General features: G+C 38.6%; 1 protein-coding gene across 1 annotated transcript; it reads right to left on the bottom strand.

Moving 5' to 3' along the window:
* Positions 1–26161, bottom strand: trim24 (tripartite motif containing 24). The gene is made up of 18 exons (XM_052118099.1): positions 25748–26161; positions 22035–22153; positions 20565–20712; positions 19001–19133; positions 18560–18676; positions 18010–18124; positions 17785–17931; positions 16456–16570; positions 13137–13543; positions 9961–10092; positions 9316–9430; positions 6836–6890; positions 6598–6733; positions 6218–6441; positions 5692–5821; positions 5297–5371; positions 1999–2145; positions 1–1530 (listed from the first exon to the last, which is right to left on the bottom strand). Exons 1-18 carry the CDS (start codon positions 25983–25985, stop codon positions 1162–1164), a joined length of 2922 nt encoding a protein of 973 aa, XP_051974059.1. The 5' UTR covers positions 25986–26161; the 3' UTR covers positions 1–1161.
* Between the last annotated feature and the right edge of the window lie 202 nt (positions 26162–26363).

Here is a 26363-nt window from a genome sequence, read left to right as displayed (position 1 = left end):
ACAAAACACGTTTTAAAGCAGCTTTGCAGAAAATGATTCTGTAATGTCTTAGAAAATCATGAAGATACACCAAACATACACTATTTTTAAAAGACATTTATTAAATCAGCCTCACCACAGAAAACTTTGCCAGCTACCTAGAAACAAATGAGTTACCTTGGTATTGGCATATTGACAACTGTGAGGTGCCACCTACTAAAGGCATTCCACCAGCACTGTTGAGCATGGTTAGCCAACCGTGCTCAGAAATCCAGGCAGAGAAAGTGGAAATGCTACTGGAACCGTTCCTCACCATGCTCCGAACCATTCGGCCTGATGGTGGAAATGCACCTTTTGATACCGCACTGGATGCAAGCTTCAACAGGGGTAAGATTATCAGTAAAAAAAACTGGGACTATTCCTCACACAAAGTTAACAAATTATATGGACAACTTTTATGGCAGTTTTTTTCCATTTTAGACCTTGACAGATGATTACTATGAAATGTTGTTGTATGGAAAAGAGGTCTGTGAAGATTCGGCTTAAATTTCTAATTTTCTGTTCCACAAAAAATAAATAAAAAAATAACGGCACATCCATTTAAACAAATCTAAATGAGCAAAAGAGTTTTTGATTTGTTGCAAATGTTTGCCAGAAGTTTGCAGCTCCTCAGCGGTAGTGGTGAACCTCCGGCAAACCTTTGGCAACAATGGAGAATGTTCTGATTTTCATAAGAGAAAGTTCGATTTGAAAATTCGAAAGAACGATTACTTGAATTACATGACTTATGTTCAGTTTCTGTTCTACTCCTGTGTACCCATGCCGCCAATTTGCAGCAGATTCAGCACTACCGGTGAAGAGCTGCTAACTTTTACCAATAATTTGCAGCAAACTGCAAAGCTCATTTACATGTGAAAATAATGAGTGGCATAATAATAGCATGTTTGTCAGATCTTTAGTTTGTTGTATGGGTAATTGCATTATCAATTAAATGGAAATCTCAAATTATTATTATTATTATTTGATTGTGCCTATAGTACACATCACATTGTTATATAACATTTGTAGTGGTTGCATTGCCTATATTCCAAATGCTTAAAACAATTAACATATACAATAAAATTATTGCCAATGATCCATGAGATTTCACGCTCTTGCGACAGTGTTTATGTCACCATCCAGTCATGAAGGAAGATTCTTTGAGGAAGTCTGATTACCCTCCAGATCCTGAGCTGCTTTACTGTCTGTGTCTGTGCCTGTGTTTACAGGACAAGAGTCCACAGGGGTGTTCAACTTCTCTGGCCCCTCTTCCATATCTGTAGGATGAGATTCTCCCTGAGGGACTTCTTCACTGGAGGGTCCCACAATTACCTCTTCTTGCAAAGTATCTTGAGCAGTCTCTGATGAAGGACTTGAAGTTTTCTCAGGAGCCACAGAAGCAACATCTTCCTCCTTTATGCCAGCAAACGTTCGTTCTGGATACAAGAGTTTCAACTGCTCCTCAAAGAAATTCTCCAGATTAGTTCCAACACTAGCCATCTCAGTATCCTCCTAAAAAACATTAAAACTCAACATCAGATGTTAGATTTGCATGGTGCAGCCCAGTCAAGCAGCAACCACTGTTTATCATATATATATATATATATATTTATTCAGGGAAGCTACTTTTAATTTATGAGCTTTATCTTTAAAGCTACAACTTCTCAGCGTGCTTAGCTCTAAAGCTGCACGCACAATCTAATGTGACATAAAAACAGTGATAAAAACACCTTTTTGTCAAGCTACACTGCTACTTGTTGAAAAATTAGCTTGTTACTGGAAAATGCACATTATTTTGAAAACAGCGGACATTATTGAAATATGTAGTTAAGTTAGTAGCATCACTAATGTATGTCAGTTTCTCTCCCCAACACTAAGTTGTATGTTTTAAGTAGAATCAAGTTCTTGAAGATACTGTATCAGGATCTTTATGATCATATTATTAGCATCTGAAATGGAACACAACCAATGTCGACATACCTTATGGAAAGTTGCACAGTTTTTGAAAATCAACCTGACATCCACAACAAAATCCTCTGGGGTCTTATATCCAGTGTTCTCCAGTTTGCTTCTGATAACAGAGAGGTCCATTGGTGTCTTTATTATCTCACTGTACTCTGGCATCGACTGAAATTTGAAGAGTAAAACAGGGTAAGTACGCCAAAGAGAAAACAGTTCTGGTCATTAAATGGAAAGATTTGATATTGGGTGTTTGGATGCTTTTAGCTAAGATCTAACATAGAATTGTAGAGAACACGTGAGACATCCAGTTGATAGCAAAGCTACGGCCTGGGAAACATAGTCTGGCCTTGGCTTCAAAATAAATAGAAAAACTAGACCAGCACCGAGTATGACAAAATGAGGAATACAAACACTGTAGTCTCATGAAATGGTCTGATCAAAATCACATGTGGAACCAATTCACAAGAGACGACATTGTTCATTGCAATTACTATGATGGTATTTTGAAGTTTAACAGCAATAAGAGTCTGTTAATGTACCACTTCTGAAGTCAGTATCCTATGGTGGGTAGTGAGTACAGGTACAGCACAACATTACTATTACGAATTTTTTTGTGACCAACTTAAGACACCGCCTCACCCATTCTAGACAACATACAGTGCATCCGGAAAGTATTCACAGCACTTCACTTTTTCTACATTTTGTTATGTTACAGCTACAGTTCCAATTTTGGAATAAGGCTGTATCCTAACAAAATGTGGAAAAAGTGAAGCGCTGTGAATACTTTCCGGATGCACTGTAAATACCTGTACACCCGATGAAGACACTACTTTCCCATTCCTGACTGCTACACTAAATCTGCCACCCACAGAAGACACTACCTCTCCATACTTTACCACTACACTACCTCTACAACCCACTGAAGACACTACTTCTCCATACTATACCACTACACTACCTCTACAACCCACTGAAGACACTACCTCTCTATACTAGACCACTACACTACCTCTACAACCCACTGAAGACACTACCTCTCCATACTATACCACTACACTACCTCTACAACCCACTGAAGACAATACTTCTCCATACTAGACCACTACACTACCTCTACAACCCACTGAAGACACTACCTCTCCATACTATACCACTACACTACCTCTACAACCCACTGAAGACACTACCTCTCCATACTATACCACTACACTACCTCTACAACCCACTGAAGACACTACCTCTCCATACTATACCACTACACTACCTCTACAACCCACTGAAGACAATACTTCTCCATACTAGACCACTACACTACCTCTACAACCCACTGAAGACACTACCTCTCCATACTATACCACTACACTACCTCTACAACCCACTGAAGACACTACCTCTCCATACTATACCACTACACTACCTCTACAACCCACTGAAGACAATACTTCTCCATACTAGACCACTACACTACCGCTACAACCCACTGAAGACAATACTTCTCCATACTAGACCACTACACTACCTCTACAACCCACTGAAGACACTACCTCTCCATACTACACTAGTACACTAACTCTACAACACACTGAAGACACTACCGCTCCATACTAGACTAGTACACTAACTCTACAACCCACTGAAAACACTACCGCTCCATACTAACCACTACACTACCTCTACAACCCACTGAAGACAATACTTCTCCATACTATACCACTACACTACCTCTACAACCCACTGAAGACACTACCTCTCTATACTAGACCACTACACTACCTCTACAACCCACTGAAGACACTACCTCTCCATACTATACCACTACACTACCTCTACAACCCACTGAAGACAATACTTCTCCATACTAGACCACTACACTACCTCTACAACCCACTGAAGACACTACCTCTCCATACTATACCACTACACTACCTCTACAACCCACTGAAGACACTACCTCTCCATACTATACCACTACACTACCTCTACAACCCACTGAAGACACTACCTCTCCATACTATACCACTACACTACCTCTACAACCCACTGAAGACAATACTTCTCCATACTAGACCACTACACTACCTCTACAACCCACTGAAGACACTACCTCTCCATACTATACCACTACACTACCTCTACAACCCACTGAAGACACTACCTCTCCATACTATACCACTACACTACCTCTACAACCCACTGAAGACAATACTTCTCCATACTAGACCACTACACTACCGCTACAACCCACTGAAGACAATACTTCTCCATACTAGACCACTACACTACCTCTACAACCCACTGAAGACACTACCTCTCCATACTACACTAGTACACTAACTCTACAACACACTGAAGACACTACCGCTCCATACTAGACTAGTACACTAACTCTACAACCCACTGAAAACACTACCGCTCCATACTAACCACTACACTACCTCTACAACCCACTGAAGACAATACTTCTCCATACTAGACAACTACACTACCTCTTCAACCCACTGAAGACAATACTTCTCCATACTAGACCACTACACTACCTCTCCAACCCACTGAAGACACTACCTCTCCATACTAGACCACTACACTACCACCCAATGAAAATACTCCCTTTTCCAGACAACTACACTGCTTCAACCACCCATTAAAGACACTAACGCCTCACCCATTAAAGTCCCCTTCTCAACCTTTACCACAAACTGAATATGCTACCCTTTTCAGTCTCTACCTCTACCACCCAGTGAAGACATCACCTCCCCACTTTGTTGACCATCCGGCAGCAGAACCTGATGTAATCAGCTCCCAGTTTCTGAAACATTATTCAGCCAAGCGTTGGAGTACTTCCTGTAAAATCTTGGTGCCAAAGATGGGTCACTGTTACAATCAATTGTGGACATTCTATACATGGTGCTTTATCTCGCAGCACATTTAGGCAAGTTCCTGCAGCTTTTATTCAGTCTGCTGTCATCAGATGGTTGGCTCAATCTTACATCTCATCTGGAGTAACAACACTTAACTGGGACAGTTATTTTCTCAGCCATGGACTCAGCAGTAGCACCAACGAACGTTTACCCTGCACAGTATGTAGTACTGTACTATCATTTTTGTCACTAAACCAAACAGGCATGGTTATCAGCTGATGCAAAATAGAGCCAAATATTGGCCAGTATGTAAAAAACTGTATTTTATACTCGAGTATGTTCAGTTGTGTATTGTGCTCTTTGTGTTTGATTTTGCTGATGTTGTTTACCTATATTTTCCCTTGAAAAACAATAAAAATGTCATTATCTAGAATGGCATGTTAGATATTTGATCTTACTGATGGTGTTACAGGTTCCTGGAAATCTGTGCTGAGCTCATTGCAGTAAAGACGAAGCAGCAGCCGCTCACATTTCTGCGTGAACACAACAAATGTATCATGAAAGTTGTCTTTAAATCCTACTTCTAAATATTTTGCAAATATAAAACCATTTTAGCCACTCTGATGAGGAGTCAACAAAATCAGTGGTTCTCAAACCCGTTACTGAAGACCCCCTCAACACTACACATTTTTGGCACTGATCCAAGATCTGGCTTCTTCAAATACATCTGATTCCATTTAACAGCTCGTACTCAAAGTCAGATAAATGATGCATACAACAAGTGTTGGGGGCCTCCGGAACAGGTCTGGGAACAACTTAACTATAATAAAACTGAAAGAAAAGTTGTTCATACTCGTCTATCCACAGGAGTAAATACTTCAGAATCCGGATCCTTCTTCACATTGTCTGATTCTTTGCAACCATTGTTATACTCCATTTCAGGTGTGGTAAGGTCACGACAGAATGTACAAAACCACTCACCACTACAAATACAAACAGAAACCACAATCAGATTTGTCAGATTCATCTTGTAGGTGAAAGCTTTATTATGCAATCAATTTCATTCAGTACTTTAGAATTTTCACTGGGGTCTTGTTTATGATTTCCATTTTGGGGTTATAAATTTAAGATTAAGAAATGTGAATAATTTCTGTCACTTCCGTTGTCAAAAATAATTACTGTTTTCAAACAAGTTTGAAACACTACACCCATCTTCCACTGGTCAACCAAACCGATAGTCACATCCCAATTTCATGCTATTGGTTGGCCAGTATTGTTATGTCCCATTCAGTTGGGTCACTAAACCAAATTGCAATTTTATTTGGTGCCACTAGTGGCCCAGAAATTACACACGGCCCCATCAAGAATGACACTTTTACCTTGGTGATGCAGTAAGAGTTGGGATATGGCAGCTAAGATGGAAGACTTTGGGGCATTTATCACAGCAGAGCAGTTCTCCTCCGTTCTGGCACACTGCACACCAGTCCTCATTGGGGTCTTCATCTATTTCTGGGGTTGTCTCTGATGGCTGCTCACCCTGCTGTGGCGTCTGGGACTGAACACCCGTGCTGTCTGGAAGACTGGCTTTAGCACTGCTCTTGACCTAACGTAGACAAAAATACACCAAAAAATGAACATTCTGTAATCATTTTTTCACCCTCATTTTGTTTAAAACCTGTATAACATTCTTTTGTGTTTCATAAAATCTGCTCAGCATTTAGCTATTAAAGACTAAGGTACTGTTTGAATAAACACTTACAAAATGAACTTCATCATCATCCTCTGGTTCATCTTTGATGACAATAACCGGGCCTGGGGATGTCCTGCGCCTTCTCTTAGTAGAGGGGTTTGAAGGACCACTCTGAGGGGCCTCTACTCGCTTCCAGAGCCCAGAACTTCAAAATAATGCAGACACAAACAAATGAAAATGGCAAACACAAGAACATCACTGCAGCAAACAACTCCAATTAACAGAAGAATATTAGTAGAATATTTACTTGGTCTTTGGTTCCGACGAGGTGACAGACATTTGAGAAAACAGTCTTCCTTGTGCTGAAGGTCAAAGAAAAGAGAGAAGATGTGGTGTATTTACATAAATATACACAACCAGTAACAGGTTTGGACACACTTAACTAATTGTACGTTTCTCATGGTTTTGAAAATCTATGAATCTAAATGATTTTTTGCAAGTAAATGTACAAGAGTAAAGATATGGTAATTGATTTTAGATCTAGCCCTATTGTCCCGCAACCAACATTCATAAATATTCAAATGGTGGATTGGGCTAGTAGTTACAAGTACCTTGGAACTATCATTGACAACAAGTAGCGTTTTGACGCAATGCTGAGGCATTATGCAAAAGGCTCTCTTCTTTTAATATCAGTAGGACTCTTATGAGCATATATTATAAATCTTCCATCGAACCTGTACTTTGCTGTACCTGTACTGTACGAAACACACTGAATGGTTTTGTCAACCAATGTGGTAAGATCACAGGCATTAAGCAGAACGGATTATCAAATATTTTTGAACGGTTTGTTTTACAGAATGCCTAACCACCCACTGTTTCATGAATTTGTAGTGCTTCCTTCTGGTGTTCATTAAAGTATGCCTAGAAAACATAAAAGTTATCGGTATAGGAAATCCTTTATCCCCACTGCAGTAAGGCTTTTAAACTTGTAAGGTGTTTGAATGATGTGTTTTTATGTTAGTGTCATTTAATTTAATTATTGTTTTAATGTATTTGTATTATATGTTTCCTCATTTTTATGCTGCACCAAAACTCGCCCCTTGGGCTTATAATAAAGCTTGACTTGCCTTCAAATCTTATATGCATGAAATTAGTTAATTTAGTATGATTTTTGTTCACTATGTAATTACTATACTTTCACAGTCTTTGCCCTATATGCATTCAGCAGCGCCGCTGATAAAAAATTCCCATGGTTCATTAATATTCTTGATGCAACGTAAATCTTGCTAGCTGCATGCTTTCTACAAGTACGTTGCATACAGTAGTGATGTTTCATTTGCGAAGGAATCATCTTTTAAGTGAATGAATCATTCCTGTTAACCTCCATACACTCGATCATATTTCTTGTTCACTGACATCTCTCCCATTCAAAGCCAACAAGCTCTAGTTTGAAGAGCAAAGACTGCTTTAGTGGCTTTTCATGCCTGTAAAGACTGATAATAGCGTGAGACAATAGCATTAGAGTGCAGGCTGTGAAGGAGCATTTCATTGGTTTGACCCATTGAGCGCATCTACCCCATTGCTGAATGAGTGAGGATCTGTTGACCAACTGAAGGAGAGGAGGAGTGTCATTCGTTTACTTTGGTAATCTCCTTCAACAAGGAGAAAAAGTGGCAGGATGAATTATGAGTAAAAGTGACTGATTTCATTACAATGACATCAGGACGTAAATAAATCTGTTATTTTTAGCTAATATTGTTTTCAAAAAATGATATCTATGCTTTGCTGTCATTTGTGGGGAAAACATTTTCTTAGTAGATTTGTAGCCACACATTTGAATAAAGTATAATTAGATGACTCTTTATCAATGGTTTAATGACTCAGACGTTCAATTGTTGCCCCCAACTGGTTAAGGTGTGATTTACAAAAATTATTGCTGAATGTATCAGTGAACAAAAATAAATGACAAAGAAACCTCATCTAGAGTTAATTCACTCCACTAAAAGTTACATTTATTGTAGTAAGAGGTTTTTGTGGTGTTTGAAATCATTTTAATCTGCAGAAGTTGTGAAATGATTGATCCATGTTCTAACAAAAAGAAATTATTAGGACAAATGAAACGTACTGAGAACAAATGTTGCAATAATGTATGGTTGTCTGTACTCTAAGCATTTTCAGTTATTTTTATAACTTTCAAAATGTGTATTATAGAAAATGGCCATATTCTGAAAGAATATTCTGGTTTGCTTAAATTATGTTTAACAATAAAGAATAAGTAGGAGTCTGAAAACATTTGACGGGTGGTGTATACCACTGCTCTTACACAACATACTTGTTGTTCATGGAATAAATATTATAGACTTAAGTCCGTCTAGACTAAATGGATGTTTATGTCTGCTAAATAATCAACAATATGGCTGGGTGTCACCAAATTCCTCAAATACGATGCATGTCATGATTAATATAATTCAATACATTGTAATGCATCGCAATAAAATAATTGGTTTTCAGTTTGTTTTCAGTGTGTCCAGTAAGGTGACCTGAGAAATGTGGGGATTTTCAGAGGAAATTATACGAATTCAAGCATAAATAAATACAAAATAGAAATATCTAAATATCAGTACAATAAGAATAATAAAGAATCGCAATTTATTGATATATGACTGTATGGTACAGCCCTAATCGACAAAGAGGTTCAACACATTGAACACACTGTCACATTTTCTCTGATTAAAGTCTATAATGAACTACACAACCATTAGATGAGTTTTAGATCATTAAGCGTACCAGCTCGATCTGATGGTGTGGAGAGCGAAGCTGGGGGATAATTCTGCCTCTGACCAGACAAAAGCACACTGGGTTCACATCTCCTGTTCAGGTACGATGTCACCTGAAAGTTTTGCTTCAAAGAAATCAACAGAGTTTTTAGCATATTCAGAACACACATTCAAATACATATGCAAACATTTAGTTTGAGTTTTCAATGGTTGAGGCTGATTTCTAGAGACAACTGATGAAATAATGTTCAAATGTACAATGTGGGTAGTTGACAAATGTACAAGAAATGTAAGTTTATATGTAAGATCAAATGCACAAGTATGTAAAAGGGTAGGATATAGGGATGTTAATGATAAATCAATGATTGATTAATCATTGTTAATAATTTAATTGATTAGGCTCGATTGATTAATCGATCGTCAATTAATCACTTTTCGGCACAAATGGTTCAGTATCCATTCACTGATCAGAAGATGGTGAAAAGAATGCCTATACAGTCATGTGTATATATATATATATAAATAGATTTTTGTCACTAAACCAAACCGGCATGGTTATCAGCTGACGCAAAATAGAGGCAAATATTGGCCAATTAATTGGCTATCAGTCAATATTCTGCACAGAAGCTCAGAATTTGTGTTTTATCACACTAACCTGCTGGAGAGCATGCGGAGAAGGAAGTGAACCTGCACCAGAGACAGCAGCATTGTGGGGATAGCGTCCTCTCGGCAGCACCTCCACTGGTTTAGGAGGGTAGATGGGATTATTGATGAGTCCACTCAGATTCTATGAGAAACAAAGACATCAAGTTCAGAATTACACAATTATTCTTCTAGTTTAAAGCTGCACTACGTACGATTTTTTGTTTAAAAATGAACACAAGTCCATAAGTGAAAATCCATATTCAAAACCCTGTCCTTGCCTTACCCTAATTCACTACAATAAACCTTCAATAATCGGGTGGAATTGGACGTGAAATTGCAGATTTACATTATTTCTCCATAAGCACAGAATGAAGAGCTGGCGATCGCGTCACGGTTTGTGTTGACGGTCAAGTCATCAGCACAGCAGTCTCCAGATGGATGTTGAATTGTTTTTGCCAAGTTGTTTACTCGCTATAATGCTTGGATATGATATTTTGGTATGTTATTTAGCTATTGGTTCTCATGCTTTAATGAATGAAAATGACTCTGGGGATATTGTTTACTAATCCATTAAACTTATATCAGCCATACCACAAGTTTCACCTCTTGCATTTATATGTGCAGTACAATACAAAGATAGTTTGGTGGGTAAAAGTTGAAAAATCATAAATCTGTAAATAAGAGTGTTATTTGTCTTCCTCAAAGCAAGTAATATCTCGGTTATAAATGCATTTTTTCAAAAGGCTCTGCTGATGAAAATCTCCATGATCACAGGCAAAACAGGCTTCCTCAAACCACGAGATTCATCCGTGCAGAAGAGCAATGTCAAACACAACTGACGTAAAATGTTTCTCCGCAAGTTACTTGGGATTTTAGGTTGTCTATAGAAGTTCTGTAGTGCAGCTTTAAAGAAAGCACAATATTTAAGGGACCACATGAATGAGGTATAAGATTTTCCTTAATCTTGAGGGTGAGGCAGGTTGAACAAGAGACAGACACATTGGGTGTGGTGTTTTAAAAAAAAATAATAAATAACAAACCAAAGGGAAAAATAAAGGGGGGGTCTGGCATCCTCGCAGAAAGCTCGGGCTATGTGAAGATAGGGTAGTGGTAAGAGGATAAAGTCCAGTAGACTTAGAGTAGTTTTGAGAAAATAATGTTTATGCGTGGTTTATTAAAAAACTAAAATGTTAGGTCACTGAAATAAGGTCATATAACACATACTAAATATTTGTCCACAAGACTTTTGAGAACTGGATCTTGTAGCCTAGAGTTTTTGCTACAAAATAATGTGAAAACCATCCTGATCACTCATTCATACAAAACAATATAGTCATTTCACTTTTGTAAGACACTTTTAGAAAGGTCATATGCGAGGAGGCGTGAACTATCATGAATATTGATTGTAATTCACACCTGAGGAGACAAAGACCCCTCCCCTGGCCTATCAATGAGGAATGTGACAGAAAGAGAATGAATGTGAGGAGACTTAATGATCAAAATCAAGTTTTAAGTTAAAAGAAGTAATCTGACTATACATTTTCTTTACATAAAGACTTTAATTAATTTCAGACCTACACTACCATTAAAAGAAATCTCTTCTGCTCACCAAGACTGGATTTATTTGATCAAAAATACAGACACAACATTGATATTCTGAACTCTTTTTACAGTTTAAAAGAACAGTTTTCTATTTTAATATATTGTAAAATGCAATTTGTGATCATATCTGAATTCTCAGCATCATTACTGCAGTCTTCAGTGTCACATGATCCTTCAGAAATCATTATAATATGCTGATTTTCTAATATGGGCATATTTAAAGTTTATTTTACTCTTTTAACCTGAACACATATTTGCAAGCACAAGCTTTGTTGATGATAATGAGGCAGCATAAACACAAGATCAAATATAATCTAAACATTCATATTATTTTTATATCATATTACATATCATATTTATATCATACAGCATACAATTTAAATACCTGCTTTAAACATTCATCGGATTCCCGCTCTTATTCTGCGGAAAATGTTAACTCTTCAATAATATCCTGGAGCTTTCTCGTCTGTGTATCGTTGTAAACGCGTAGAAAAATTAATGAAATGTGTTTCAATCAAACCTCACAGTCGCCTGTGTATCGTTACAAACACGCAGAAAAGTTGAGTTGTGTTTACATCAGACCTCATGGCTGGGGGCGTGTACATTTGCATTGATAGCTTCAGCACATCAGCGTATGAATGGCGCGCTCTGCTGATGGGTGTGATCACATTACAGATAATTAGATAGCCTTGGAAAAACTGTACATCGCTTTGTTTGAAACAGATTGCATTGCAGGAGAATAATTGTTTTAAATTTAAATTGTTTTATTTAAAAGTAGACATTTTAAGCTTTTTTAGACATATGTTTCATGTTTGTATGATAAGTATTTGCTGAGTTTCAGTTTTCATTTTTGTGACGTGTTTCTGAAATATGCTTGTGAACACAGAGACTGCTGAAAGCTCACCCTTTTTATTTTCTTTATTTTACAAAAGCACAAGATTTGTTGTTATTGTGAGTGTACACAAATAAAAGTAGACACTTTATAGTCTCTAATGATGTCTTACACTTATCTGTATACCCAAAAATGACAGAGTATTTCAGTTGTTTCTGCTGTAATGATGAAAATATCCAGCAGGACGCGCCGGCATGTCCGTCGACCCCAGAGGGTTAAACTTCTAGTCCACTCAGAGGCCGAGATATTCAAAGAAACAGAGGGAAAGGTGTTTGGGATCACAAAACAGACTGAATTCCTAACTGTGTGAGTGCTCCACCTGCATTTCAGATCTGTATACTGTGATTGAGTGATAGAGGGAAAAATACGTCCTTTCAATGACAGGATAAAAAAACAAGAAAGAAATGTATGTTCATCATAATATTACAAAAATATACAATATTATTTATTGATTATTGAAACATTTTTTTAATGGGGGTTTCTGTAAAATAAGGGCAATCATTTGCAATTAGTGCACTGTATGCATGTAAGGTGAGCTTTTAAACATGGGTGTGGGAGTGTGTTTTGCAGCTTCTTCATGGAAGTACTAAATATACAAAATCTCACAGTTTGTTCTAGGGTAAAGTAAACTTATGAGCACAACTGTAAAAATGCCATATTTAGAGCACACTTGCTGTAAAACGGCACCTCACCTGTGGAGGCAGAGCCGAGGGCTGCAGTATAGGTGGAGGGCTCCTCGCATTATATCGCCGCCCGTGTTGAGGCATGCTGGGTAAAGACTGAGATGGTGACCCGCCCTGCAGGGGTCTATGAGGGGGCGGTCCAGGTAAGCGTATGCCATGGCACCATGGCCACTGATTAGGTGGTTGATGTCGGTTGGTGTGCTGGCTCAGTTTCTCCACCTGCATCTGCAGCTGCACAAGCGTGCTCTGTCTCTGCTGCTGCTGCTGCTGTTGCTGTTGTTGTTGTTGTTGCTGCTGCATGCTCAGGAACCCACCCTGAACACCATCCGGTCTGGGCCCTGTGTTCATTTGATGGAAAGACAACGACTGTGGACCACTCAGATGACGGAATGGAATTTTCTCTACAATTAGAGAACCTGCGAAAACAATCAGGAACATTTATGAGAACTTAAAGCTGAAGTTGATATTTTACTATTTTGCAAACCATGATACAAATTAGTGGTTAATAAAGCAGCATTATTATAGCTTTGAAATATGTATTTTAAATTCGTCATTTCAATGTAGTTTTTTGGTATATTTAGTTTTTATTTTAGTATTTTATAGCTGCCAAAGTTAATGCATTAACTAAGTGATTCAAAAACTGGGGGTCACGACCCCGACTGAGGGTCGCCAGAGCTTCACGGGGGGTTGTGAAGCTCTCTATTTTGACTGTTACAAGAAGAAAAAATGGAATAAGTTAAAAAGTTACAATTAATTTAGTAATAAAGCTCAATTAAATAGGGCAATTTAAAGTATCTGAATCATATTTAATTGTTTATGAGATAAAGACATACAGTGTGTCTAACGTAGGCCCGTGAGAGTGCTCCCAGGTTTGTTTAAAGATGTGGCAAAGCTGCTTATTCTAATTGAACAGTACTAAGAAACAATCAAAACAACAAGGTAAGCTAGCCAAACCAAATCAGTTAATATAGTGTCAGTAAAAGAGAAAAACATGTGGTAAAAAGAAAATGTGGATTAATGTCGTTTTATTTATTCATAAGTATTTATGTGGATTTATTATGATTTATTTGTATTAAATTTGGTTTCATTGAGGCAATGGAGAAAGAGCTAATTGACTGTGTGATTTGTGGCGAGAGACTTGCGTATGAAACATGAACAGACTGCGTGTGCGATTGTCACTTGGTGTCACTTGAGCGCTAACGGAAAAGCATGAGATATTCTCCATGTCATTTCAACATTTACAGATTGTCAGAATACATGAGATATGACACATTTCAGTAAGTTGTATTGTACCGTTCAACAAGACTTCTGATATACGTTCATGTTTTTTATGCAATAAGTCAGAGAGAGAGAGAGAAAGAGAGAGAGAGGAGTAACGCCTTGCTGCTTTTGAATGGGCACACACTGTTACACAGCATTAAAAATACTACTTCCTATATAGCCTATTATACACAGTCTATATGCAATTTGGAACAAAGTCAGGTATGTTTGTGTTCTCTGGTGTAGACAGTCCTTTTTTTCCCCTCAACTAAATTCAGTAGGCTATATTTGGCAAGTAAGGGTGCTGATGTTCCACATGCTCTGATGACATCATCATAGGATTATCACCGGGCATATATCACATTAAACAACAACTTAATACATACATTATTTCCTCCATATCATTCTCAAGAGACATCAGAGCACCAGACACCCTCAGATGGTGAGTTAACCCAGCAAGTTTTTCCTTTGGTACTATCAGAATAGACCCCAGAATTTCAGGGATCTTTTGTATAATTGTATAATTTAATTTAATTTATACAAAATAAAGATAATGCATGCATAAACTATACAACTTCAATATTAGGTGAATAACCTATCCCACAATACGAATGTTTTAAATGAAGTTTTATAGGTCAAGTATAACATGGACATATTTGAGAACTTGAGGTGATTTCTCACTCATTGTAATATTCACATTGCCACATACGCGTGCTCGCGCACACATTCAGACACTCACTCAGACGCACACTCACGCACACTCGCATGCACACTCACGCGCACGCTCTCACACACACACGCACTCACATGCACACACACACGCACGCATACAGTCACGCACAGTCACGGACACTCACACACACGCACGCACGCAGTCACACCCTCACGCTCACCCTCGCGCACACACTTTTTAATTTTAAAATTACTTTCAAATCAGAAAGTGAAAACATGTTCATCATAGAACAAATGTATTACAGTCACTGTTCATATGAATTGCTTTTGTAATGTACTTTTTTAAATAAATAGTAGATAATAATAGATAATAGATCCTGACCAAAAACAAAAACATAGCGCCATATCAATTTGATAACTAAAGAATGCTGAAGTTGTAAATCATATGGGTCTGGGTATCTCAGCGAGTATTGACGCTGACTATCACACCTGGAGTCGTGAGTTTGAATTCAGGGCGTGCTGAGTGACTCCAGTCAGGTCTCCTAAGCAACCAAATAGTCCTGGTTGCTAGGGAGGGTAGAGTCACATGGGGTAACCTCCTCGTGGTCGCTATAATGTGGTTCTTGCTCTCGGTGGGGCGTGTGGTGAGTTGTACGTGGATGCCGCGGGGAATAGTGTGAAGGCTCCACACACACTACGTCTCCATGGTAACACGCTCAACAAGTCACGTGATAAGATGCGCGGATTGACGGTCTCAGACGCGGAGAAAACTGAGATTCATCCTCCACCACCCGGATTGAGGCGAGTCACTACACCACCACGAGGACTTAGAGCGAATTGGGAATTGGGCATTCCAAATAGTGGAGAAAAAGAAAAAATCTCCTCAAAAAAAGAGAAGTTGTAAATCTGCATGAATTTCACAATATTACAAACCATACTATAAATAAGTTGTTCTCAAAGTTTGGGGAATTTAAAATCCACTTGTTGGTCTAAACCTTAAACCAGTTTAATTATACAGGTTTTACATGAAAATACTTGGAAAATGGCGCATGAGGAATATGGACAACTTCTGATATTATAATGTTACATTCATTGAGAGCCCCTTCATTCATTTCACTTTAATGAAGAAAGTCACTTGCCTTTTTCATTATTCAAAAAAGCAGTAACTGAAAGATGCTTTTCTTTTTTCAATAAAATGCTTTTTCATTATTCAAAAGAAACAGCGACAACGCTGAAAGAAAATGCATCATATGATTTTCACAGCAGTTATTCAATCAACAATACTCATTAGCATATTAAGATTGTCATTTAGGGTGTCACAAATGTTATTACATGTCCAGAGATGGGCCCATAAGAACATTAAGAGCATAAATGATCGATTGTGGAAGCATCTTACCAAGATCAACATTTGAAGCCCAAAAGGTTGTTCGACACTGGAATCGAACTGAACTCTGAGGAACATACGAGATGTTGCACTTCGCTCTCATGAGGTACTGGATTTGACACGTGATCTGAGGAGAAAAAAGACCGTCAGACGAACAGCAACATGAGTCCACCTGTCGCAATTATTACATATTACATTATTTGATCTAATTGTTATTACACAGGCTAAACACAAACATTTCACACTTTAAATTTCAATCACAAGTTGCCATCAAATCAGCCTAATTATATGTCTCTTTTTTTCATTTGATTAGTCCTAATGACCTTGGGTAGTATCAGGAGATCACTTGCTCTCGTGTGTTATTTTCACAGCAAAAGCTAACGTACACTGGTGGACAAAGTTTGGAATAATGTTCAGATTTTGATGTTTCGGATGGAAATTGGTACTTTAATTCACCTTCAACTGATCACAAAGTATAGTCAGGACATTACTGCTGTAAAAACAGCACATCACTATTTGAAAAAAGTCATTTTTGATCAAATCTAGACAGCAGCATCACTCCAACACCTCCTCCTTGAGTAATCATGATAAATGGATCATTTGGTGCTAGAAAATCACTCGCCATTATATCAAACACAGTTGAAAGATATTTGATTCATTAAAAGAAGCTGAACGTTGTCTTTGTGTTTGTTTTTGAGTTGTCACAGTATGTAATACACTGGCATGTCTTGAGGTCAATATTAGGTCAAAAATGGCAAAAAAGAAACGGCTTTCTCTAGAAACTCGTCAGTCAATCATTGTTTTGAGGAATGAAGGCGATACAAAGCTTGAAGTTGCCAAAAAACTGCAGATTTCATCCAAAGGTGTCACTGCAGTCTTCAAAGACTAAGAACAACTGTCTCTAACAAGGACAGAAAGAGATGTGGAAGACCAGATGTACAACTAAACAAGAGGAGAAGTACATCAGAGTCTCGTACATTTAGTTTGAGAAATAGACGCCTCACATGTCCTCCGCTGACAGCTTCATTGAATTCTACCCACTCAACACCAGTTTCATGTACAACAGTAAAGAGAAGACTCTGGGGTGCAGGACTTATGGGAAGAATTGCAAAGAAATTTGCTCTCTGACCATTTCTGCAAATTACATGTTTAGCTCAGAAGGTGGCGACAAATGAACATCTTATGTTATAAGTGAGTCATTAAATCCTTAACTCAAACGAACACAAACGTGAACACAGTCATTCAATGAAAATGAACAAGAAAGATTTGTTTACTTAAAAGATTCATTCAAAAACACTTCAAATGCACATGTGGGACCAAATGACCGACCAATACTCTTACCAAGCGTTTGCAGTAGAGGAGGGCAGTTCCACTGTTACTGGCTGTTGCCCACTTAGTGAAGTTGATCACGTGATCGAGATGTGTGGAGAGTGAGGTCACATCCTGTCGCTGCCTTTTCAGTAGAGTTTCATGGTCTTTTGTGATCGCCTTAATATTAAACATAGTTATGTATAACACATCATATCAAATATATCATATTTTAATAGGATAAATATTGAACAGTACCTCGAGTTGATTGACTAAAATCTTTCCTTTCCTGTTGATCTCCATTATGAGATTGCAGATGGATTTTTTTATCTCGTTCGCCACAGTCTTGCGATTTTCATCCACTTGCTGAAGACTGTTAATAACAACATAAACGTAACATAGATATAGTATTAACTTGGAAGATTTGCATTTATTTTATTTGGATATTATATTTGAACAGTGGCAATAATAATAATATAATATAACACAATATAACAGAAAATTCTCTATTACAATAAATTTCCAAAATTATTCCTGTTATTCATGATTACTGGATAAGGGGTTTTCAAAATTAATTTCATAGCAATTAAATATTTTAGAGCTGAACATAAATACAACAAATATTGTATTTATTTCAATTAGTTTTTAACGAATCTCAGTTGCCTCCGCGTCTGGACAGTTACATTTGAAAGTGTCCTTTATCAGTGTGCCAAACATTCCTATGTATGGGCTGCCATAGACTTCAAGAGCAGAAGAAGAGGAGCACTAATGGATACTCTAGGCTAATGTTACTTAAATATATATTTACCCATTGTTGATGGCGTTAGATACGTCCTCTATTAATTTCTTCTTTTCCTGAAGCTGACAGGTCATGTTTTCCAGGTGTTCCTTGTGGTTCTTATATGCATCCTCTATAAATTGGTAACTGTTGTAGAAAAACTCTGTTAGCTGTTCAGTTCAATCATAACTCATGCTGAAGATATCAATATTATATACATTTATGTTAAAGGAATGTCCTGCTACCATCCAAGTTCAGCTCTATCAAGTATAGCCCCACGACTTTTGTGACACAAGACTAACGTGGTCTTTGCAAAGTTATAAAAATATGAGTGTCACATTAATGATTTTAAAAACTGACGGACTGACATTATTTCTGTGTTTATTATCCTTGTATCTTCGTTTCAGGTGATTTCTTACTACAGCCTCATGGTCCTTTAGTCAGTAAATGTGATATAAACGTGTGCTGTACTTGTGGTCCTTGTGTTTGAGTAGTTGACAGTCTCTGCAGGTGAGTCGATCACAGGTTTCACAGAAAAGCTTCAACGGCTCCTGCTTGTGAATGTCGCAGAAAACAGGCTTCTGTGTGGACGCCCCCATCGCCTCTGTGAACGATGATTCATAAAAGTACATGCGCAACATATTAAATGCATTCCTATGCAGTTTTATTTAGTTCCTGTATGGCAAGCCGAATCAGCCTTTAATCGTGCAGGATATGAATTAAAGATATCTAGAAAAAAAAATGTTTTGCCCCATAACTTGTGGAAAAAACTATTCTTGAGATCAAAAATGAAATTTCAGCTAGTAAATTGTTTTTTTTATATCTGTAACTGTATTTTCACTAGTACAATGATGACAATGATCGGTCATTCACTCCTGTTGTAAGTGTAATCACAGACATCAGCAATGCAATACTTAATACATAAAACTATCTTTTATATTAATACCTACAGTTTACTACTGATGTGCTAATTCTTCATAAGTGTAATTTGGTTTTCGGCAGTGGCAATGTTAATTTCCGATATCTGTAATGTGTTTGTCAATAGTAAGAAAGCCTTTGTCATGAACGCCAGTGAAGATTCCTCAATCGGCCACCGGAGGTCTTGTCAACTGAGTATTAACATTGGACTACATTTCCCAGTGCCCACATACCTGGACTGATCACGACAAACCTGTTCCACATGACTCAAACTATTTAAGTCCTGTGTGTTTGTTCACTCATTGTGAAGTCTTGTTTGCCTCGGCTACATTTCTGAGCGTTATTCATGCCCTGTGCTATCCTACCCGTGTTTTGACCCTGCCTGGACTACTTCTATTGCTGTTTGCTGCGTGCCCTGATCCCCTACCTCATTTCTGCTCTGCCTCTGATATTGTTGATTGCCCTGATTATTCGACCCTTGCCTGTCTGTACACTGAACTTCCTGTGCTAAATAAACCGCATATGGATCCCTCTCTGAGTCCACGTTACAGACTTCTATACCTTTAATTACTCTTCAGATAACTGATACTTGGCACTTTCAGTAGGAGTAATTCCATTGCTGATATCAACAATTAGCATTTTAACTAGTAAAAAAGGAATTATAGATGGACGTAATTCATATCCTACAAATCCTGATTAAATGTTGAATGGGCTTGTCATAGTTGCTGCACACTGAAAAAAAGTGTTCTGCTTAAAAAAAAAAACAAGAGCTTGATCTTCCAATCATTCATATATACGACACTTGCTTTGATATTTTGTTATCTAACTGGCTGCCATTCAGACATTTTTAAGGGTGACTAAAATGTTAAAATACTTTTTGGGGCCACTGTAATAAAACCAAACTGTACATAAATGTAATACTGATTTACATGCAATTTCATTTGCATACTAAGCAATTATCTTAATCATAAAGCAACGATAACTAATTAATAACTAGTGCACAACCAATCAACTTTGCTGTCTCAACAAAGCCAGTTAGGTGAATAATGTTAAATCAAGCCGTTCATACTGTAAGCGTCTCATGTCCTGTATTGATGATACATGTTAATGTTCAGACCTGAGGACAGCTCCGTCATTTGTCGGAGTGTGTGATCTCTGGTGAACTTCACACGCTGATGCGCCTCGATGCAGGTGACGCACAGAAACTCCACACACTCCACGCAGAAACCGCTCGCCTCAGTGTTGTCATCGCAACTCACGCACAGCTGCGAACAAAAGATACAATGTCAACTAATGCAATTCATGAGAGATGTGTTATGGGAGCAACACCATGTGAGCTGAGGCTGTCAACAGAGCAGAGAGAAAAAAAAACAAAGGGTCAAATTTTTTACTTTAATATAAACAAAAGCCAGAGGGGAACTGGCCCCTACAGTGAGTCTGGTTTAGGGTTAGGGTGGGGTTAGTCAGAGGGGAACTGGCCCCCACAGTGAGGCTGGTTTAGGGTTAGGGTGGGGTTAGTCAGAGGGGAACTGGCCCCCACAGTGAGTCTGGTTTAGGGTTAGGATGGGGTTAGTCAGAGGGGAACTGGCCCCTACAGTGAGTCTGGTTTAGGGTTAGGGTGGGGTTAGTCAGAGGGGAACTGGCCCCTACAGTGAGTCTGGTTTAGGGTTAGGGTGGGGTTAGTCAGAGGGGAACTGGCCCCCACAGTGAGTCTGGTTTAGGGTTAGGGTGGGGTTAGTCAGAGGGGAACTGGCCCCTACAGTTAGTCTGGTTTAGGGTTAGGGTGGGGTTAGTCAGAGGGGAACTGGCCCCCACAGTGAGTCTGGTTTAGGGTTAGGGTGGGGTTAGTCAGAGGGGAACTGGCCCCCACAGTGAGTCTGGTTTAGGGTTAGGGTGGGGTTAGTCAGAGGGAACTGGCCCCCACAGTGAGTCTGGTTTAGGGTTAGGGTGGGGTTAGTCAGAGGGAACTGGCCCCCACAGTGAGTCTGGTTTAGGGTTAGGGTGGGGTTAGTCAGAGGGAACTGGCCCCCACAATGAGTCTGATTTAGGGTTAGGGTGGGGTTAGTCAGAGGGGAACTGGCCCCTACAGTGAGTCTGGTTTAGGGTTAGGGTGGGGTTAGTCAGAGGGGAACTGGCCCCCACAGTGAGTCTGGTTTAGGGTTAGGGTGGGGTTAGTCAGAGGGGAACTGGCCCCTACAGTGAGTCTGGTTTAGGGTTAGGGTGGGGTTAGTCAGAGGGGAACTGGCCCCCACAGTGAGTCTGGTTTAGGGTTAGGGTGGGGTTAGTCAGAGGGGAACTGGCCCCCACAGTGAGTCTGGTTTAGGGTTAGGGTGGGGATAGTCAGTGGGGAACTGGCCCCCACAGTGAGTCTGGTTTCTCCAAAGATTATTTTTCTCCATTAATCAACATCTTATGGAGTTTTGTGTTCCTTGTCTCAGTCGCCTTCAGCTGCTCACTGGGGTTATAAATATAAAATCAGTCGATTATGGGACTTTTTAAAAATGGAACTCGATTCCCGACCAGATTAATTGGTGCCGTGACCCATGCAGTGCAGTAAAGACATTGTTGTATCCAAACAAACGTGCACCTGACAGCTCTTTTCCATCGTACTACTCGGCACTTCCATGGAATCCTTGACAAAGAAGTTATCCAAGACTTCAACATCCATACACTCCTGTTGACACACCGGACAGCGGATCGTGTTCACTGATAAACACAGAAACACACCAACTACATGTTACAACACCACACAATACAAATACATCACTGAACAGACAAATGTTGTGACTTAGTGCCGAAAATTAATACAATAAAAATTAAACATGTCTATGCTTATTTCTAAAAACCAAACATAAACAGGCAAGCATAACACACTCCACTACAGACTCCAAAAGAGAAAGAGATATGGATAAGTAATAAAGTAGTAGTACGCTTTAGTACGGTTGCTAAGATAACAAAAGTTACACATGTCTCTGAGAAAAAGTAGAGAGAAAGAAAAAGCTTTTTTTGTGATAATGGCTGTCTGGCTGTCAACTTAACAAATAATGAAATAAACGCACATGAAATATGTGGAACTATTCAGAATTGGTTTATTATGCAAGAAGAAAAGGCATAGAGTAGAACGAGAGACATGAAACAGACAGCCATGTAGGAAATCACTTGAAAACAGTCAATTACACAGTTCACTATACACCAGTATTTGGCAGCAGAATGCTCCGATCGACCAATCAGAATCAAGTATTCCAGTGAGCTGTGTAAATATATAAATATTGATATTTAACATGTCAATATTTATTACCAAGGCAGATTTTTACTTAAAGGTTTAAATGTGTCCTTAAGACACAGCTTTCTTTTCATGAATGTCGAGTCATGTCATCTTTTAAACATAATACATTTATATAATTAATCAATTACAATGTTTTTCCTGATATCACAGGTACATCACCAGACCTCTATTTGATGTGTGTTCATATCTGGCAGACATTTTTTTGGGGGGTTGTTTGCTCATCTGTAACATCCTCTCAGATTTCAATAAGTAGGGATGCAACGATATGAAAATATCTGGTTGATATCGAAATTTTACCACTTACCTTCTTTTGTCATCAGATCACTGTTTTACTTTGAAATTTACACTGTTCTAACAATAAATCATTTATCATTTTCGATATCTCAGAAGTCAAAGTCTGGTTTTCCTCATCATGTAGCCTATAGGTACAGCTGAAGTCAGAACTCTACATACACCTTAGCCAAATATATTTAATTCCTGACATGTATCGTAGAATCATTCCCTGTCTTAGGTCAGTTAGGATCACTACTTTATTTTAAGAATGTGAAATGTCAGAATAATAGTAGAGAAAATTATTATTATTATTTCTTTCATCACATTCCCAGTGGGTCAGAAGTTTACATTCACTTTGTTAGTATTTGGTAGCATTGCCTTTAAATTGTTTAACTTTGGTCAAATGTTTTGGGCCTTCCACAAGCTTCTCATAATAAGTTGCTGGAATTTTGCCCCATTCCTCCAGACAGAACTGGTGTAACTGAGTCCGGTTTGTAGGCCTTCTTGTTTGCACACCCTTCTTCAGTTCTGCCCACAAATGTTCCATCAGATTGAGGTCAGGACTTTGTGATGGAAACTCCAATACCTTGACTTTGTTGTCCTTAAACCATTTTAACACAACTTTGGAGGTATGCTTTTGGCCATTTGGAAGACCCATTTGTGACAGAGCTTTAACTTCCTGGATGATGTCTTGAGATGTTGCTTCAATATAGCCACATAATGTTCCTTCCTAATGACGCCATCTACTTTGTGAAGTGCACCAGTCCCTCCTGCAGCAAAGCACCCCCCACAACATGATGCTGCACCCCCATGCTTCATGGTTGGGATGGTGTTCTTCAGCTTGTAAGCCTCCCCCTTTTTCCTCCAAACATAACTATGATCATTATGGCCAAAGAGTTACATTTTTGTTTCATCAGACCAGAGGACATTTCTCCAAAAAGTAAGCTCTTTGTCCCCATGTGCACTTGCAAACTGTAGTCTTTTTTATGGTGTTTTTGGAGCAGTGGCTTCTTCCTTGCTGAGCAGCCTTTCAGGTTATGCCGATATAGGACTCGTTTTACTGTGGATATAGATACACGTCTACCTGTTTCCTCCAGCATCTTCACAAGGTCCTTTGCTGTTGTTCTGGGATTGATTTGCACTTTTTGCACCAAACTACGTTCATCTCTAGGACACAGAATGCATCTCTTCCTGAGCGGTATGATGGCTGCGTGGTACCATGATGTTTACTTGCGTACTATTGTTTGTACAGATCAGCGTGGTCTCTTCAGGCATTTGGAAATTGCTCCCACGGATGAACCAGACTAATGGATTTTTTTCTGAGGTATTGGCTGATTTCTTTTGGATTTTCCCATGATGTCAAGCAAATAGACACTTGAGTTTGAAGGTAAGACTTAAAATAAATCCACAGGTACACCTCCAATTCAGTACACTTCCTATCAGAAGCTAATTGGCTATATGTCTAAAGGCTTGAAATGATTTTCTGGAATTTTCCAAGCTGCTTAAAGGCACAGTTAATTTAGTGTATGTAAACTTCTGACCCACTGGAATTGTGATATAGTCAATTAAAAGTGAAACAATCTGTCTGTAAACAACTCTTGGAAAAATTACTCGTGCCATGCATAAAGTAGATGTCCTAAACGACTTGCCAAAACTATCGTTTGCTAATAATAAATCTGTGGAGTTAAAAAAAACTTCTGACTTGTAAGTGGCTCTTTCACAACAGCCACGTCCGTTTATGACAGTTTGTCCACATTAATGTTCAAACTAGAAAGAATAAAAACTAAATATTACATGTTCTCAGGAGTGCCAACCCTTCTACATATTGTGGATATTTACATTTACATTTAACATTTGGCAGATGCTTTTATCCAAAGCAACTTACAGTGCAATTATTACAGGGACAATCCCCCCGGAACAACCTGGAGTTAAGAGCATTGCTCAAGGGCACAATGGTGGTGGCCGTGGGGTTCAAACCAGCGACCTTCTGATTAACAGTTATGTGCTTTAACCACTATGCCACCACCACTCCGATATTATTATTATTATTTCTGGATTGTTAATTATAAATAAAGCATTGTTTTTTCATATTGATTTCATACTTATAGCCAACGATGGTTTTAATTTGGTCAATAAAGCAATAAGCGATGAATATCGGCAGTCGATACATCGGTGCATCCCTATCAATAAGACATTCGTCAGATGGGTTGAGACGATTCTCTGATATTTTTAAGATGTTTAGTAGATGTTCATTAGATTGTGATGCTATCCAGATAAAAACATGTAAAACAGAAATCTTGGATATGTACGTGTGCTATCTGGAATGATATTTTTGTATGTTCTGTTGTTGCATGAAATATTTTGTGCTTCAAAATTGTTTTACCGTAACAGACAATTTTCACACTTTGATGCAGGTGTGGATATTATTTTGGTGGTTGTGATGGTACCATCACATTATGTGTTCAATTAATATTATGAAAATGTTTAATACCGTTTTTGTGGCCAAAACCTAACCTGAGAAATGTTCACTCGAGAATGAAGTGTGACAACTAGCCCCGGCCTCTATTTACATCTCGTAGGTTGTGCTAAAGACAAATGTTACAGATGTCTCTGCATATTTAGGGCCCGAAAAATTCAAATGACTTGTTTAGCTGGTCTGGCTAGGTCCTAGTGTGCTCGAACCGACACGTTTCCCTCTAAAATAATAGGTTGTGTCTGATGTGTGAATGTGAATGTCTTACATTGTTGCGCCGGGCTGGCTGTGGAGGCAGAAGGTAAACATCTCTTGCAGAATGAATGAAGGCAGGGCAGCAGTTTGGGTTCTCTGCTGGTGAAACTCAGTTTACAAACGGGACACACGTCCATCAGACCCATCATCATCATCATCACACCACTGTCCTGCACCGGCTTACTCTCCGCTTCATTCTCCACAATGATCACCAGATCATCACACAGGGACTTCTGTCCGCTTTCATCCATCACTCGTCAAATGTGTCTGATCATTTCACTCACATTCAGATGTTTAGATAGCGATATATACAGATAATCAGAGTACTGTTTACTCGTTATCAATGCGAGAAAACAACATGAATTTATTTAGTAAATAAAACGCGCTACTCTGTTTCATGTCACATTCAGCGTCTGCTTGTGTTGATGATCAGAGGCCCCGATGTGACGTCACGATGTGACGTCTGGCTACGGCATCCGGGAGTGGTCAAATTCCTAAAGAATTACTTTTTCTTCCAGAATAATAATTGTAGTATATATACAGCTCTGGAAACTGCTAAAATAAAACATTATCTGGATTTATTTCATCTTTTTTGGTTTATTTTGAACAGTTGTCATTTTCTGAAAATA

This window comes from Xyrauchen texanus, chromosome 45 (genome assembly GCF_025860055.1).
Source record: "Xyrauchen texanus isolate HMW12.3.18 chromosome 45, RBS_HiC_50CHRs, whole genome shotgun sequence".
In the NCBI taxonomy this organism is placed as follows: Eukaryota; Metazoa; Chordata; class Actinopteri; order Cypriniformes; family Catostomidae; genus Xyrauchen; species Xyrauchen texanus.
The sequence above is the reverse complement of the archived record's forward strand: the minus strand, read 5'-3'. Positions and strand labels throughout refer to the sequence as shown.